This window comes from Lithobates pipiens, unplaced genomic scaffold (genome assembly GCF_037356315.1).
Source record: "Lithobates pipiens isolate NorthernLeopardFrog02 unplaced genomic scaffold, aLitPip1_a1.2 Scaffold_16, whole genome shotgun sequence".
Lineage (NCBI taxonomy): Eukaryota > Metazoa > Chordata > Amphibia > Anura > Ranidae > Lithobates > Lithobates pipiens.
Genome location: NW_027507748.1, coordinates 543,010,096 through 543,026,960, shown reverse-complemented (window position 1 = coordinate 543,026,960; position 16,865 = coordinate 543,010,096). Strand labels below are relative to the sequence as shown.

General features: G+C 42.6%; 1 protein-coding gene across 1 annotated transcript in view; it reads left to right on the top strand.

The window, feature by feature from the left end:
* The window catches only part of DDN (dendrin), a 47,318-nt gene extending 34,477 nt beyond the window's left edge, over positions 1-12,841 (top strand). The window contains exons 3-4 of the mRNA XM_077483332.1: positions 196-3,791; positions 12,326-12,841. Of these exons, the coding sequence (XP_077339458.1) occupies positions 196-3,791; positions 12,326-12,372 (3,643 nt within the window). The 3' untranslated portion in view covers positions 12,373-12,841. The remainder of the gene's footprint in view (positions 1-195; positions 3,792-12,325) is intronic.
* The last annotated feature ends 4,024 nt before the right edge of the window (positions 12,842-16,865 follow it).

The following is a 16,865-nucleotide window of genomic DNA, read 5'->3' as shown; positions in this document are numbered from 1 at the left end:
TTTGGATGTTCAAAAGTCCGCTCGTGTGTACGCGGCATAAAGGAAGCAGAATGTGAAAAAAGTAAATGGACAGGTTAACTAAAGGCTTAGAACACAATATATATTTTTGTATGTCTACTACAAAGTGTGTTACCTATACATGATGCTAAGAAGTGCAAACCTCACTACATACATATCTCTTAAATGTTTTCACAGGCATGTTAACAGAGGGGCAGTAAAAGATCACTTGCCATTCAGACAATGGTCACCATCCAGACTGCAACAGACTGCAGTCCTGCAAGATTCTACAAACTGGGAACCATTCCTTTCATTGGGAACTAGAGTGGCCTCAGTGGGGCGATTAGAACCAAATGTTGATTCCAGAATAAGAGAGAGATCTTGGTATGACTGGGACATACCTACAAGAAACACTTTAGAGCGTGAAAGAAGACGACACAAATTGCCCAGAGATTTCGAAATGGGGAATCTTTCCCCTGCAAATAAAGACAAGCACAAAGGGAAGCTTATGAAAGTAGATTCTGTCTATGGAGAATGGCAACCAGAATATAAGCTGGAGAATAAGATGAAAGCACCAAAACCAGATGAATGGGAACCTTTACCTTACCCACCAAAGGCACTACAAAATCAGATGTTATCACAAAAAAATAAGTTGGATCAGCCTCCACCAGAAAAAACAACTTCACTAGTGATTCCCACTGGTGTTGCAACTCAAGAGAAGAAAAGCTGGTGGTCCAAACTTGTAAAGCACTCTAAATCTATAGCAAGTGATGTGGTCAATATAGAGGCCTCACTAGAGACTCCAAAAGAGAGCACCAATAATGACCAGAGTTACTTAGTTAATTATGGAGTCCACAAACTGGATGGATTAAAGGAAAATATACCTCAAATAAGGAAGAGAAAAGGACCTCCACCATATGTTCCACCACCTTCATATAATTACCCTCATCGCACCTTCCCTATCAGCAAAGATAACCCTACCAACATTCAGGGACCTAACCAGGAGGTAACCAGTGATTCAGTTCTGCTAAATGAAAAAGAGGACTTCCAAGAACGTAGAGAAAAATTGCCAAGGTATAGTGTAGATCACTGGAAAGCTCCCAAAATAAATTTGCTACACACCAGTGTGAAAGAGAACAGAGGTGTTGTAGAGAAGAAACTTAAATGTAACCCCACGTATCATAGTGTTATGCAGGACCGAAAACTTCCAAGAGCTCATAACACATGGACAGGATCTACTTCTGATGACTATCTTGACCATATATATGAAGTTGTGGAAGGGGGAAATCCTCCAATTTCCAATGTATCTACTAGTCAGAAAACATATGGTGATCTAGGCTTACACACAGATGAAATGATCTATGGAACAGTTGCCATTCCTCTACAAAGAGATCCGGCTCAGCAACACACATTACCAAGAGTAACTGGCAAAGGAACCCATGACAGGCTTGAAGCAAACAAGAGCAAGAATACTAAATCATGTAATAAAAGGCAAATGCCACAGTTTGATGATCGTCCTCCAATTCCACTGCATGGAGCAAAACTGCCACGAGAGTTAGGTTTCAGCTATACAAGTGGAATATTTCAGCCTGTTGATAAAATGTCAAGAGGAAAATACACAAATATTAACGAGCCTGAAAACTATGAACCAGATAATAGGTGGAAAAGACCATTAAGAGTTATATCTAGTAAAGAACCAAAGCTCAGAGTTCATTCTAATGCTATGCCATATACAAGTAAGCACGGGTGCTATAATTTTACTCTTCCACTAAATAAAGACTACATGAAAACATATATGCAGGAGGACATAGCTTTTTCTAGTCCTAGAAGCAAAAGCACTTTTAATCAAGATGCAATCTTACCTAAGTGGCAGGAACCTGGAAAAATAAGTACTTTGCCAAGCAGGGGACGTGATCACAGTCGCTGGAAGGGTGAAGATAAACTGAAGCTAGAAATGAAAAATAACCTTTTTCAGCCTTCAGATTTACAGAGTAATAAGATGGAAAGAAGAAGAAATGCAACCAAGGAAGCCCCAGAAAAGGCTCCATCTTCTAAAGAGAGTGATGGCTTTTTTGTCATTGATGCAACATGTGTGGTGGTCAGGGCAGAATATATTTTTCCACCAATGATGGAGCAAGTCACATTTTTACATGATGAACCATCAAAAAAAGAAGGCCTTTCATGTAAAAAGCATTTAGCAGTGCCTGGAAAGAATGAAACAATACCTAATCCATTCGTTTGTTCAAAGACCTCTTCAAGTTCAACAATGAAAACCTTCTCAGAGAGGAGCCATTCTGACATTTACCATTTTAAGGAGTTGTCTACAGAAAGGGTGGTTCCAAGCATCACGGAAAGGGCTGTTCGTATCTTAGGTCTTTCAATTGGTGATATAGAATCTCTGAGTGAAACTAAAGATCACAGCCATGCAAAAGTGTCAGGTCCAAAGTCTGATAAAACATACAAAGATCCTACGTCTCATGAAAAAGAATATAACTTACAGGGAGGAAACAGTTTTTCCCAAAAAAGAAATGATTATAAACTGAGGGACTGTAGAGGTCTCCCATGCATTCAAGAGGCAGCAGAATTATCTGGTGATTATGATGTTCACATGACTATCCAAGAGTCAGAGGAAAGTTATGCTACTGTAAATCCTAAAGACTTGAGATCAGAAGGAAATGCGCCATTTTCCAACACAAAATGCAAAGAGGGCACAAAAAGCACCAGTGAACCATCTACGGTAGAAAGCTATAATTCAGAAATTCAACCAAAAGCACCTAGAGAAAATCAGATGAATGTACAAGAACCACATGTGCTTACCAAGACCTCCCCCGTGAGAGAATTAGATGTCTGGCTTCCAAAAGAAAATATCTTAGACATGAGCTCAACCACTGTTCCTGATCATATGACTCTTGAAATAACTATAACTGAGCAGTACCAGGATGTTCTAGAACCCATGCTTACTGAAGAAACCTGTAAATCATCAGAAGAGATTTTGAAAATGTGTGTTCCTGAAAGGCCAGAAGACATATGTATATTAGCCCCTAAGGACACACAACCCCCTGCTGAAAAAAATGCCATATCTATGGTTCAAAATTACTGTGAAGAAAAACATTTAAATCCAAATGAAGAGCCTACACTAGAGAATAGGAGACCGAAAAATCGAAATAAATTTGTCAGGGAAAGTCTGCAATCTGCTAGCCCTGCTGTGTCATTTGAAATTGCTCATCCATGTTCACCACAGAGTAGCCAAAGAGATGAAGACAGCTACCAGATTTCTCAAAGACCTTCATTAATACCACAAGTGAAGGCATACATTAGAAGACCTAATTACTATGCAAAAGACCTTAGGGAGGCAGTGTCACGAATCAGACGCCACACTGCCCCTGATTCTGACACAGATGAAGACATAGCCCAATCAGTGCCTGAATTGATTAATCATGAGGAAGAGGGACCAGATGAAAGTGTGACTACAGGTAGCTCAGACACATCAGACTCTGAAGTAACGGTAATTATGTGTGAAGCTGAAAAACAAAGAGATTATGTTTCACAGTCTAGTGACTTTTCGGATACAGAAAATATGAATGAAGATGTGACCATGGAAGTCTTAATGGATGCACCATCTGCACCTGCAGCCTTTCAGAATGGGGAGATTGCAGCACAGTGTAACAAATCTCATGAACAGGAATCAGTCTTTGATCTGAATTGTTGCATCAAGGAGATACTTCAGGAACTAAGTAAAACAGAGCAAGAATTCTTCTCCAGCAATGAAGGCCAATGTAATGACCCTGCAACAGGTAATGTGCCCTGAGTGAATATATGCTCAAAAAACAATTACTGCACCATCACCAATATGAACAATACTACTTATAGTACTTAGTAAACAGTTAGATGTTAGAAGACTTATAGATGTATTTATAATAAAGAGTACCGTATTTTTCGGACTATAAGGCGCACTTAAAAGCCTAAATTTTCTCACAAAATCGACCGTGCGCCTTATAATGCGGTGCGCCTTATATATGACCTGTTGACATCGCTGGAGTTCTTTGGTTAATGCACCCGGAATGATGGCAAGCACCGAATTAGTTTTCTTCACTTGGGCTTTGACAGTATCTGTCAGATGGGCGCGCATGGAGTCACAGATCAATAGGGATGGAGATTTGTGGAAAAAGCTACCCGGTCTCTTACCGTAAACCGACGTACCGTAAACCTCTCTCAGGTTGTTCTACTGCGTGACTGATAGCGATGAGTTTGAAATCCGCTTCGTAAGCATGTCTCTTAACAGGAGCCATTTTTGGGGCAGCGGGTATACCGTAGAAAATTAACGAATGAATGCGCACACCTCCTGACTAAGATGGCCGTAATGCCCAATCCAAGCAGTGCAGCTTCGTGGGATTACCAAAGCTAGGAAGCTGCACTGCTTGGATTGGGCATTACGGCCATCTTAGTCAGGAGGTGTGCGCATTCATTCGTTAATTTTCTACGGTATACCCGCTGCCCCAAAAATGGCTCCTGTTAAGAGACATGCTTATGATGCGGATTTCAAACTGAAGGCTATCAGTCATGCAGTAGAGCATGGAAATAGAGTAGCTGCGAGAGAATTCAACATTAATGAATCAATGGTACGGAAGTGGAGGAAGCAAGAAGATGCCCTGCGCCAGGTAAAGAAGACCAAACTGAGTTTCCGAGGAAACAAAGCAAGATGGCCACAGTTGGAGGACAAAATTGAACAGTGGGTTATTGAACAGAGAACCGCAGTTAGAAGTGTCTCTACTGTCTCTATTCGACTCAAAGCAACAGCGATCGCACGCGACATGGAGATCAACGACTTTCGAGGAGGTCCCTCTTGGTGCTTCCGTTTCATGAAAAGGCGGAATCTCTCTATCCGCACAAGAACCACTATGTCACAGCAACTGCCAAAGGATTACGAAGAAAAGCTGGCCATTTTCCGTACCTACTGCAAGAACAAGATCAATGAACAGAAGATCCGGCCAGAGCACATCACCAACATGGACGAGGTCCCCCTTACCTTTGATATCCCTGTAAACCGTACTGTCGAGAGAACAGGGACCAGTACGGTATCTATACGCACTACAGGAAACGAGAAGTCATCCTTCACTGTAGTTCTCGGTTGCCAGGCTAATGGCCAGAAACTACCACCCATGGTAATTTTCAAGATGAAGACTCTGCCAAAAGAAAAGTTTCCGGTTGGCATCATCATCAAGGCTAACCCGAAGGGCTGGATGGACGAGGAGAAGATGAGTGAGTGGCTGAGAGAGGTTTACGTCAAGAGACCGGGTGGCTTTTTCCACAAATCTCCATCCCTATTGGTCTGTGACTCCATGCGCGCCCATCTGACAGATACTGTCAAAGCCCAAGTGAAGAAAACTAATTCGGTGCTTGCCATCATTCCGGGTGGATTAACCAAAGAACTGCAGCCACTAGATATAGGTGTCAACAGGTCATTTAAAGTTAAATTGCGAGCTGCGTGGGAGCATTGGATGACAGAAGGCGAACACACATTCACCAACACAGGGAGGCAACGCCGGGCGAGTTACGCCACTATCTGCCAGTGGATCGTGGATGCCTGGGCGAAGGTATCAGTCACCAGTGTAATCCGAGCTTTCAAGAAGTCCGGAATTATCACTGAACAGCTAAGTACCGGTACCGATGACAGCAACGAGACTGACTCGGATACTGATGAGAATGATGAGAGGGATACGGGCGTGCTTGATGCCGAAATCGCCCAATTGTTAAACTCAGACACTGAAGATGAAGAATTTGATGGATTTGCGGGAGAAGAATAAAGTGAAAAAGTGAGTGTCTGGTTTTGTACGGTATTCACCGGTAACTGAACAGTGTTAAGAGTTATTGAAGAATAAAGTGAAAAAGTGAGTGTCTGGTTTTGTATTTAACTGAACAGTGTTAAGAGTTATTGTTATAGACCATTTTATGGTTATTGCTAAAGAGTTGAATAAAATTTGACTTACAGTACCGCATCAGAGTTTTGTTTCATTAAATGCGCCTTATAATCCAGTGCGCCTTATAGTCCGGTGCGCCTTATATATGGAAATATCCCATTATCAGCCGATCTTTGCTAGTGCGCCTTATAATCCGGTGCGCCTTATAGTCCGAAAAATACGGTAGTTGGATAGATTGGACAGTGCAATTATTGCTGGCTGACGGTCTATTTGGAGCAGATCAGAACAAAACAATAGAATGCATGTGGTTTTACTGGTGTATGCACTTTGCTATAAATCAACAAAAGCTTCTTACCTATGCACCCTCTTTTTTACTTGACTGAAAATCAATTTACATTTCTTTCTCGTACATCACGGGACACAGAGACTCAGTAATTATTGATGGGTTATAGGGTATCTATCACTAGGTGATTGGACACTGGCACACCCTAGACAGGAAGTTCAATCCCCCATATAACCCCTCCCCCTACTGGAGGTACCTCAGTTTTTTCGCCAGTGTCTTAGGTGTTGGTCATAATTAAAGATGTGCTGTGCTGAGCTCCGATGGAATATCCTTACTGAGGCCAGCTATGCAACCAGATCCATTCAAAGTGTCTTTTCCAGGCCGAATTGGATGGTACCCGGGCCTCGTGTCCGAAGAAACAAGATTTTACCTGTAACGCTTCTCTTTTTAGAGAGCTGAACCCTGGGACCCAGTATTTGTTTTTTTTTAGCCATATTCCTGGTAGGGTGCTTTACGGGCCCAGAACTGCAGATCCCCCTATGCAAGGGGGCCCCAGTCTCTGAAGGTTTTTTTCCTAACGGAGCCCATCGTGAGAGGTGAAGATTGGGTCTGTTATTCAGACCTTGCAGCTGGATAAGGTAAGGGAGACTCCTCAAGAATTTTTCTAATTCTAGTAGGTTTTCTCCTTTTAAGTAAATGTATGCTATGCCTATAGTCGCCATCGGGGGCTGCTAAGAGCACATACCTTTCATGCCTGATCTGTCTGCTTGGTGTCCACGCTCTATGCTCCTTCAGCCATGCTCCAGGAAGGATGAAGGTAAGGGGGATTTTTCCTTCTGGGATTCTCCCTCCATGGATTAGGGGACTGAGACAGGCCTGCGCAGAGTGCGGTAACATACCGCACCACCCACCGCTGCTCACCGCCGCTCACCGCCGTTCACCGCCGCCATTACAGCGGCTTCACATCCACCTGCCCTTCCCTCTCCTCTGCCCCAGCCTCCCCTCCATGCTTGTCAGCAGGGTTAGAGCCTCTGCTCACGCGGGAAATGTTCGTTTTTAAAAAGCGCGTGGGGGGCAGAAGTGGTAGGAGGAGGGGGGGCGGAGCACTAGGCTACACAGGCTTTAAAGTGCACTCTTTTTCAGATGCACACAGCCTATGGAGGGATACAGAGCTGACAGGCGCATGTGAGTGTGGAAGACACAGGCATTTCAAGGCAGCATTTACTTAGGTACCAGACTGAGTCTTAGTAGCAGCCGCAGTTGCTGAAGTACAGTGCTCAGCAGTCAGTGCATTTTTTTGTGGTACCTCTAACTTTTGTTGCTTTGCACTATGGGTAGAAGAGGTACAAGTCCCCCGAAGAATAGGCCTTAATCGCATCTTCACTCAGTGGAAGAAAACGCACTAGGCCCCCTTTGTCACCCAAGACCCTCAGAGTGAGGAACTCTGGGATAAAGGAGAGGAATCCTCCTCAGAGGTTCGGGAGGAGACTGATGATTCCACTTCTGAGGAATCTAGTGGAGAAGGGCCCTCTTTAGCTTCTCAGGATGAGAAGATGTTGGTGCAAATTCTTTAAGTTTAAGTTACCCGTACCTGAGTCAGTTAAAGAACCCACTTCTTCTCTGGGTTCACTGAAACCTCCTCAAACTGCACATGCTTTTCCTGTTGATGGTTTGCTGGAAAAGCTTATCTATTCTGAGTGGGATCACCCAGGTAAACATTTTTTCCTCCCAAAAAGTTTTCTACACTTTATCCTATGGAGGAAAAATTTACTAAGATGTGGGGTATACCGGCAGTTGACGCCGCCATTTCCTCCGTAAACAAAAGCCTGACTTGTCCTGCTGACAACGCTCAGATGCTTAGGGATTCAACTGAATAAGAAAATGGAATTCCTATTAAAAAATGTTTTCTCCTTGGCAGGTTTAGTAGCTCAACCTGCAGTGGCAGCAATTGGAGTCTGTCAATATTTGGGAAACCATGTTAAACAGGTGCTTAAAGCTTTACCTGAACAGCAAGCCCGGGGGTTAGCTAACCTACCAGCGGCTTTGTGTTTTGCTGTTGAGGCTATCAGAGATTCTATTCTTCAGACCTCTCGCCTTACGCTTAGATTGGTACACATGCGTAGAATCTTATGGCTGAAAAATTGGTCAGCCGAATCACCATGTAAGAAACTCCTGGCGGGATTTCCCTTTCATGGTGCAAAACTGTTTGGAGAGGATTTGGACAATTATATCCAAAGGATCTCTAGTGGGAAAAGCACCCTTTTACCAGTCAAGAAAAGGAGTAAACGTCCCTCCTTTAAACGGGCGCTTTCTCCAGTGCCAGGGTCATCAGCCTCCAGGCAGTCACGACGGCCTCCTCTGTCAGGCTCAAAGGTTAAAACTCAGAGTCAACCCCAGGTACAAAAGAAGTCCTGGGGGAGAAGGTCTGCAAGACAAAACGCTAAGACCTCCTTATAAAGGGGCGCCCCCGCTCACTCGAGTGAGGGGAAGACTACTAAAGTTCTCAGGGCTCTGGCAGGAGGAATTTTTGGGACTAATGGGTGGTCTCCACAATAACTCTAGGCTGCAAACTAGAATTCCGAGAATTCCCTTCTCCTTGTTTCCTCAGACCAAATGTACCCAGAGACCCAGAGAAAAAGAAGTCTCTCCTTCTAGCGTTGGAGCGACTATTGTCGCAAAAAGTTATCATGGTAGTTCCCATGCAAGAGCAGGGAATGGGGTTTTATTCAAACCTTTTCACGGTACCAAAGCTAAACGGAGATGTCAGACCCATTCTAGATCTCAAAGATCTAAAGATACGGTCCTTTCGCATGGAATCGATCCGATCGTTAGTCTCCATCCTACAAGGAGGAGAACTTCTGGCGTCAATAGACATCAAGGAGGCGTACCTGCATGTACCTATTTTCCCTGCTCATCAAAAATTGCCTTATTGCTTCACCCAAGTGGGCAGTCCTGGAACAGTCCACTGTCCAAGGGAGATGGTCCAAGACTGAGAGGGCCTTACTCATCAGCATTCTGGAGATCCATGCGGCGTATCTAGCCCTAAAAGCCTGGACACACAGGTTGCAGAGTTGCCCTGTCAGGATCCAGTCCGACAATGCCACAGTAGTGGCTTATATTAATCACCAAGGGGCCACCAAGAGTCGTGCAGCTCAGGGAGAAGTAAACCAGATCTTAATCTGGGCATAAAGACATGTGCCATGCATATCGTCAGTCTTCATTCCGGGGGTAGAGAACTGGCAGGCGGACTACTTGAGCCACCAGCAGTTAGTCCCAGGGGAATGGTCTCTTCACCCCAACGTCTTCTTGGCCATATGCCAGAGATGGGGGGTTCCGGATGTAGAGCTCTCTGCGTCCAGGTTCAACAACAAGGTCGACAACTTTGTGTCAAGAATGAGGGATCCTCTTGCATGCGGGACAAATGCGTTGGTAACTCCATGGCATCAGTTCTCTCTGATTTATGCATTCCCTCCTATTCTGCTACTGCCAAGACTTCTTTGCAGGATCAGGCAGGAGAAGAAGTCGGTGCTTCTGGTGGCCCCATCGTGGCCCAGAAGAGCTTGGTATGCAGAAATAGTGAAGATGGCGGTAGGCTCTCCTTGGACCCTACCGTCCTGTCCAGACCTGCTATCCCAGAGAACAGTATTCCATCCTACCTTACAAACGCTAAATTTAACGGTTTGGCTATTGAAACCCACATTCTGAAGAATCGTGGGCTTTCGGGCCCTGTGATATCTACCTTGATTAATGCAAGAAAGCCAGCTTCCAGAATGATTTATCACAGAGTCTGGAAAGCATATGTCTCCTGGTGTGAATCCAGGGGTTGGCACCCCAGAAAATATGTCATAAGCAGAATCCTCGAATTTCTGCAAAATGGGTTAGAGGTGAAACTGGCCTTGAGTACCATCAAGGGCCAAGTCTCGGCCTTATCGGTTCTGTTTCAATGTCCACTTGCTTTGCATTCTTTGGTCCGAAGATTTATACAAGGGGTAACACGCCTTAATCCTCCAGTTAGGGCGCCTCTGAACCCCTGGGATTTGAATTTGGTTCTGTCAGCTTTACAAAAGCAGCCTTTTGAACCGATACATCAAATTCCCTTCTGTTGACAAGGAAATACATTTTTCTGGTGGCCATTTCTTCTGCCAGAAGAGTATCAGAATTAGCGGCCCTCTCTTGTAAAGAACCGTATCTGATAATGCACAAGGATAGAGTGGTGTTAAACCCTCATCCTAGGTTTCTACCGAAAGGTGGTCTCAGGTTTTCATCTAAACCAAGATATTGTTCTGCCTTCCTTTTTTCCAAATCCCTGTTCTACGGAAGAGAAGTCACTACATTCTTTGGATGCAGGAAGAGCAGTCAAAGCCTATCTGGAAGCGACGGCTCAGGTTCGCAAAACGGATGTTTTGTTCATATTGCCAGAGGGTCCTAAGAGAGGACAGGTAGCATCTACCATTGCTAAATGGATTCGACAAGTAATTGTTCAAGCTTATGGTTTGAAGCAAAAGATTTTGCCTTTTCAGATCAAGGTCGCACTCCACTAGGGCTATTAGTGCTTCGTGGGCGGTGCATCACCAGGCCTCCATGGCTCAAATCTGCAAGGCCGCAACCTGGTCATCAGTCCATACATTCCCCAAATTTTATCAGGTGGATGTGAGAAGGCATGAGGACATCGCCTTTGGGCGCAGTGTGCTGCAGGCAGCGGTACAGGGTCCTCAGGTCTGATTACACCCTATGTTGTGTGGTTCCCCTCCCCTCAGATAGCATTGCTCTGGGACATCCCATCAGTAATTACTGAGTCTCTGTGTCCCGTGATGTATGAGAAAGAAAATAGGATTTTTATAACAGCTTACCTGTAAAATCCTTTTCTTTGGAGGTACATCACGGGACACAGAGGCCCCTCCCCTCTTCTAATACACTTATATTGCTTTGCTACAAAACTGAGGTACCTCCAGTAGGGGGAGGGGTTATATGGGGGATTGAACTTCCTATCTTGGGTGTTTCATAGTTAGTTAGGTTGAATAAAGACACCAGTCCATCAAGTTCAACCTGAGTGTCTACAATTGTCCCTATCCCTGTACATTGCACACTCACATTGGTCCCTACCCTTAAGGAGCCCACAATCCAAGGTCCCCATTCATATACTATGGCCAATTTTTTTGACTGAAGCCAATTAACCTACCTGCATGTCTTTAGATTGTGGGAGGAAACCGGAGTACCCGGAGGAAACCCACGCAGGCACAGGGAGAACATGCAAACTCCAGGCAGGTAGTGTCGTGATTGGGATTCGAACCAGCGACCCTTCTTACTGCTAGGTGAGAGTGCTACCCACTACACCACTGTGCTGCCCGCAAATTCTTGGTATGTTAATGCTAAAGTATATCTAAAGCCAAAAAAGTTTTTTTTTTTTTTTTCAACTTTGGTTAGAGAAGGGGAGTGCCAGTGTCCAATCCCCTAGTGATACCCTATAACCCATCAGTAATTTCTAAGTCTCTGTGTCCCCTGATGTACCTCAAAAGAAAAGGATTTTAAGATAAACTGTTATAAAAATCCTATTTTTGTGCCCTTTTTCTTAGGGTAATGGTAGACAGACACTAACCATGCTAGAACTTTACTTATTCCAAAGCGAGAGACGAGGTGTCAATTCCTATGGAGTTTAATGAAGCAAGGCAAACAGTTCCCCATGATGGCAAAATGACAACTGGTTTTAAAGCACACTAGAGCTTAGCTTAAAAACACAATTGTATTAGGCACTTACATGACATCACTATTTTACGGTATGTCATGTAAGGCTCCAAGGATTCTAAAATATGAGAAATTCTATATAACTTTGATTTTGTCTTTCAGCCATTTAGTGCTGCAAGGATATGCCATCCTCCAGGATTTCTAGTATCTTAAGATTACATTTTTCTTTTTAAAATGGTGATAAGCTTGCTTCACCCTAGCAAAGTGTAATGTAACATGAAACTCTATTCATGTCTAATGGTAGAAATATTATTTTTAAAGACCCCAGATTGTCAGTTGAGTTATGCCAATGCCACTGGATTTATATATACAGTAACAGTATGATCCACAAGAAGAGGTTGTAAAAAATCAATTGTCATTACCTTATTTCTTCTTGTGTGTTTAGATAACGGTCATACAGAGGAGGATACAGATAAAACATCTTCCAAGTGAAGCAAGCTTTAAGAAATTTTTCCAAGCTGAAAAGGGGATCGCTGTAACCTGAACATTGGAATCTTGTGTGGTTGCTTCTTACCAACAGATGACTTATCTAATTGGGGTATGCAATGCCAGATGGAATGCTTCTGACAGAAGGCTTTGTAGATGGACTGCTCTATTGTCAGACGAAAAATCAACTATTGTGCAAAATAATTTTACTAGTAGCAGGGATGCTGTTTTTGTATTGCTGTTTTTATAGAATTAGCCAGATAATTAAAGTGAATGCATTACTTTTTTTGTCAGATACAATACATTACAGTGTAGGAGAAAGAGTGTTGGGAAGAAATAACTCATGTTTTAAGATGTAACCCATTAACATAAGTTTAAGCGTTGCTTGGCTGGAGATACCCTGTATAACCAAAAGTATTGGGATGCCTGCCTTTACACACATGTGAACTTTAATGGCATCCCGGTCTTAGTACGTAGGGTTCAATATTGAGTTTTCCCACCCTTTGCAGCTATAACAGCTTCAACTTTTCCTGGAAAGCTGTCCACAAGGTTTAGGAGTGTGTCTATGGAAATGTTTGACCATTCTTCCAAAAGCACATTCAAGAGATCAGGCACTGATGTGGATGAGAAGTCCTGGCTCGCAGTCTCTGCTCAAATTCATCCCAAAGGTGTTCTATCAGGTTGAGGTCAGGACTCTGTACAGGCCAGTCAAGTTCCTTGACCCCAAACTCGCTCATCCATGCCTTTATGGACCTTGCTTTGTGCACTGGGGTGCAGTCATGTTGGAACAGGTAGGGACCATCCCCAAACTGTTCCCACAAAGCTGGGAGCATGAAATTGTCCAAAATGTCTTGGTATGCTTACGTCTTAAGAGTTCCCTTCACTGGAGTTAAGGGGCCAAGCCCAAACCCTGAAAAACAACCCCACACCATAAACCCTCCAACAAATGATTTGGACCAATGCACAAAGCAAGGTCCATAAAAACATGGATGAGCGAGTTTGGGGTGGAGGAACTTGACTGGCCTGCAGAGTCCTCACCTCAACTCGATAGAACACCTTTTGGGATGAATTAGAGTGGAGACTGCGAGCAAGGCCTTCTCACCAAACATCAGCGACTGACCTCACAAATGCACTTCTGGAAGAATGGTCAAACATTCCCATAGACACACTCCTAAACCTTGGACAGCCTTCCCAGTAGAGTTGAAGCTTTTATAGCTTCAAAGGGTGGGCCAACTCAATATTGAACCCTACAGACTAAGACTGGGATGCCATTAAAGGTCATGTGCGTGTAAAGGCAGGCATCTCTATACTTTCGGTAATATAGTGTATCTGTAAAATTATATCATGAGATTTTTAAGTGGTTAATAAATATATAACCAGATATTGATAGTGTAAGGATACCACAGAGAGGGAAAATACCTACTGTGTAATAGTGAATGTACCTGATAAACCCAAGGAGTCAAGCTACAAAATGTTGAGGAGCGTTGCAATCCACATGTATTTACAAATGATAACTTAAAGCATATCTTAGGCCATTTTAAACAATTGATCCCATTGGAAGATTACCCTTCTATTTTTTATTTTATTTTTGTTCTGGTGACAACTCAAACATTTTCAGTCACCTCGTGGTGACAAGTTACTAGGAAAAATACAGAGGTAAATCTCCCTAGCGGGGACACTGACAGTACTTAAAACCAGACCAAGGTTCAAGCCCTCCCCTTCTCTAACCAAAATTGAAAAAAAAAAAAACTTTTTGGCTTTAGATATACTTTAGCATTAACATGCCAGGAAATAAGATAGAAATCAGGTATCATGGACCCCACATCTGAAGACATAATAAACATACATAATAGGAAACATAGGTTGAACAAGGGGAATCCTTTCTTTGTGTCAGCCAGTCAACACACCTGATGCCTTAACAGTACACAAAGGTAAGTACAACATATCTTTACAAACATGACATTTTTTTAAAACAAATGTTTTTTTTTTCAGAAAAAAAAATGAAATCAACAAAAAGTGAAGCATAACTCCATGGGATCTAGGAATCATGGACAGCTTTTGTATGAATGAAATATAACCAAGGTTTAGCTTCAGTACAGGTTTAGCCCTTAATAAATTTATACTAAGCAGTTTTTGCATAAATTAAGGATCATGCCATAGCTAAATAGTATATGGGTAAGTGATAAGCAATATAGAAAAAAAAAGGGTAACCGAAGTCTTCCAGCTTTCTTAAATTTTTTTTCTAAGGAATCTATTTACTGTGCAAAGTAAGCAAAAATGTTTATACTGGAAAAACGCAATACTTTGTATTGTATTAGCCGAAGGAAAGTTCTTGTATGGCCATCAGTATGAATCTGACATGTCATTTTCTGTAGGATGAACACATTTTGACCGTGCTATTAGGACATGAGTAGCTCTTAGGCAGTTCTGGAGTTTAAAGTAGACTGGATGTCATTGTCACCACTTAGCCATAATAATTTTCTTTCATTTCTTTGACCTGTTTTTTTTGTAATGGTTTTAGCCCAATATCAGTATCAGTAGGTGAAATGTAAGCCATACTTTTTTTTTCCATAGAGCGAGCAAAGAGTACCTAACAGTTTTAGGTACATATATACACTGGAGATTTTGGCGCATTTCTGAAGCCACTAGCTACCTCTAGTTGTGGGGTATCACATTGCAAGGTATATAAATCATTCTATACATTTTGTGGATGGTTGAGTTCCATAGTTATATAGGGAATACCTCAATTTACATAACTACCCAAGCCATAGCTCCCTGGGATAGTTCCTCTCTAGGATCTAATCCCATTTAATGTATAGATCTGTAATAATTTATGTACCACCCAAGTGTTTATAATGTACAATATATATTGGCGTCCACATGTTATTATTTTTGTGCTAATAAAATGCAAGCAGAACATATATCTTAATACCGAATCGGGTTGGAATTTTCGTTTTTTGAGTTAAACATTTTTAAGCATAAGTGAAATTAAATCATTTCCATACACTAAAACAAATAAGATGCTGATAGGTATAAAGTACAAGAACCTAAAGGTGCCTGCAAATATCTGCAGAATATTTCTACTTTCCATGCCATTACACCAGAATACTGGGCTGTCCAGACTTCCCGGTAATGTAAATGGTCATTTAGGGTTTCAATATCAATCTTTCAAAAAGGCAATCCAGGCTTCCTTAGCCCTTGTACACATGGTCGGAGAATCCGTCGGAATGTGTCCTATTGGACCGTGTCGTCGGATAATCCGACTGTGTGTGGTATGCATCAGACTGATTCCGTCGGAATATCCGTCGGACCCAATTTTCCAACATGTTGGAAATATTTCCCGACCAAATGGGCCGATCGGACATACTCCAATCATGTGTAGAGAATTTTGATCGGACCAAGTGCAACGCATGCTCAGATCAAATTCCTACATCAAAGCTATTGGCTACTAGCCTGAATACAGTCCCATCGTAACTAAATTACGTCATCACATTCTGAAAGATCGTATTTTTCGCCAACTTTGTCCGACCGTGTGTATGCAACAGTTTTGGACAAGATCCGACGGACAAAATCCGATGGGCAAAATCCGACGGATTTGGTTGTGGAAATCTCTGACCGTGTGTACAGGGGCTTAGGGGAACAGTGTTGAGTCATTGTGCGTATCTATCTGCTAGGCTCTAGGCCTGGGGTAGGCAACCTCAGTGCTCCAGATGTTTTGAATCTACATATCCCATCATGCCTCTGCCTCTAGGAGTCATACCTGTGATTGTCAGGGTCTTGCAATGTCTCATGGGACTTGTAGTTTCACCACAGCTAGAGGGCCGAGGTTGTCTACCCCTGCTCTAGGAGCTTCAGATCCTCGCCACCAGGGAGGAAAGTGTAATTTTAAGGAAACTCAGACTTAATTTGTCGAATGTTACATCTCCTTTTTTAAATAAGGTAGATGTGTGAACATGCATGGGCATATATATTTGTACATGAAGTATTGATGGCCTGTTTTGTCTGTCCCAGGTAATGAAAGTATAAGTAGGGTATAGCAAGTTTGTATTTTTTGGCTAAATGTTTTCACAATAAAAGGTGTCGCTTCCTGTCTCTGAAACCCGTGCGATAATAACGAAATGTTTTATGTCTGCGTTATAATAATTTTATTGTATACGAGCAAGTTTAAAGAACAACTGCAGTCTATAGGGAAACTGGTTTGGCAATAAGAAGAAGCTGAAATGCAATCAGCTTTCACTGTCATAGGATTATGAGTAGCATATATTCAGGCCAGGACCTGGTGTATTGAAACATACTGTGTCTGTGCACTTTACTGCAAGTCAGGAAATATCTTAAACAATGCAGAACAGAACAGGACAGGCATTCCAGTAACTAAGTTTGTTTCCTGTTTTACACCTACTTGACCATAATATACTACAAAGAAGGTAAGGCTGCAAACAAGAGATGGGCAGCTTACAATTAGCAGCCCATAAAAATCAATTTGCCATTCACAGAAAGGC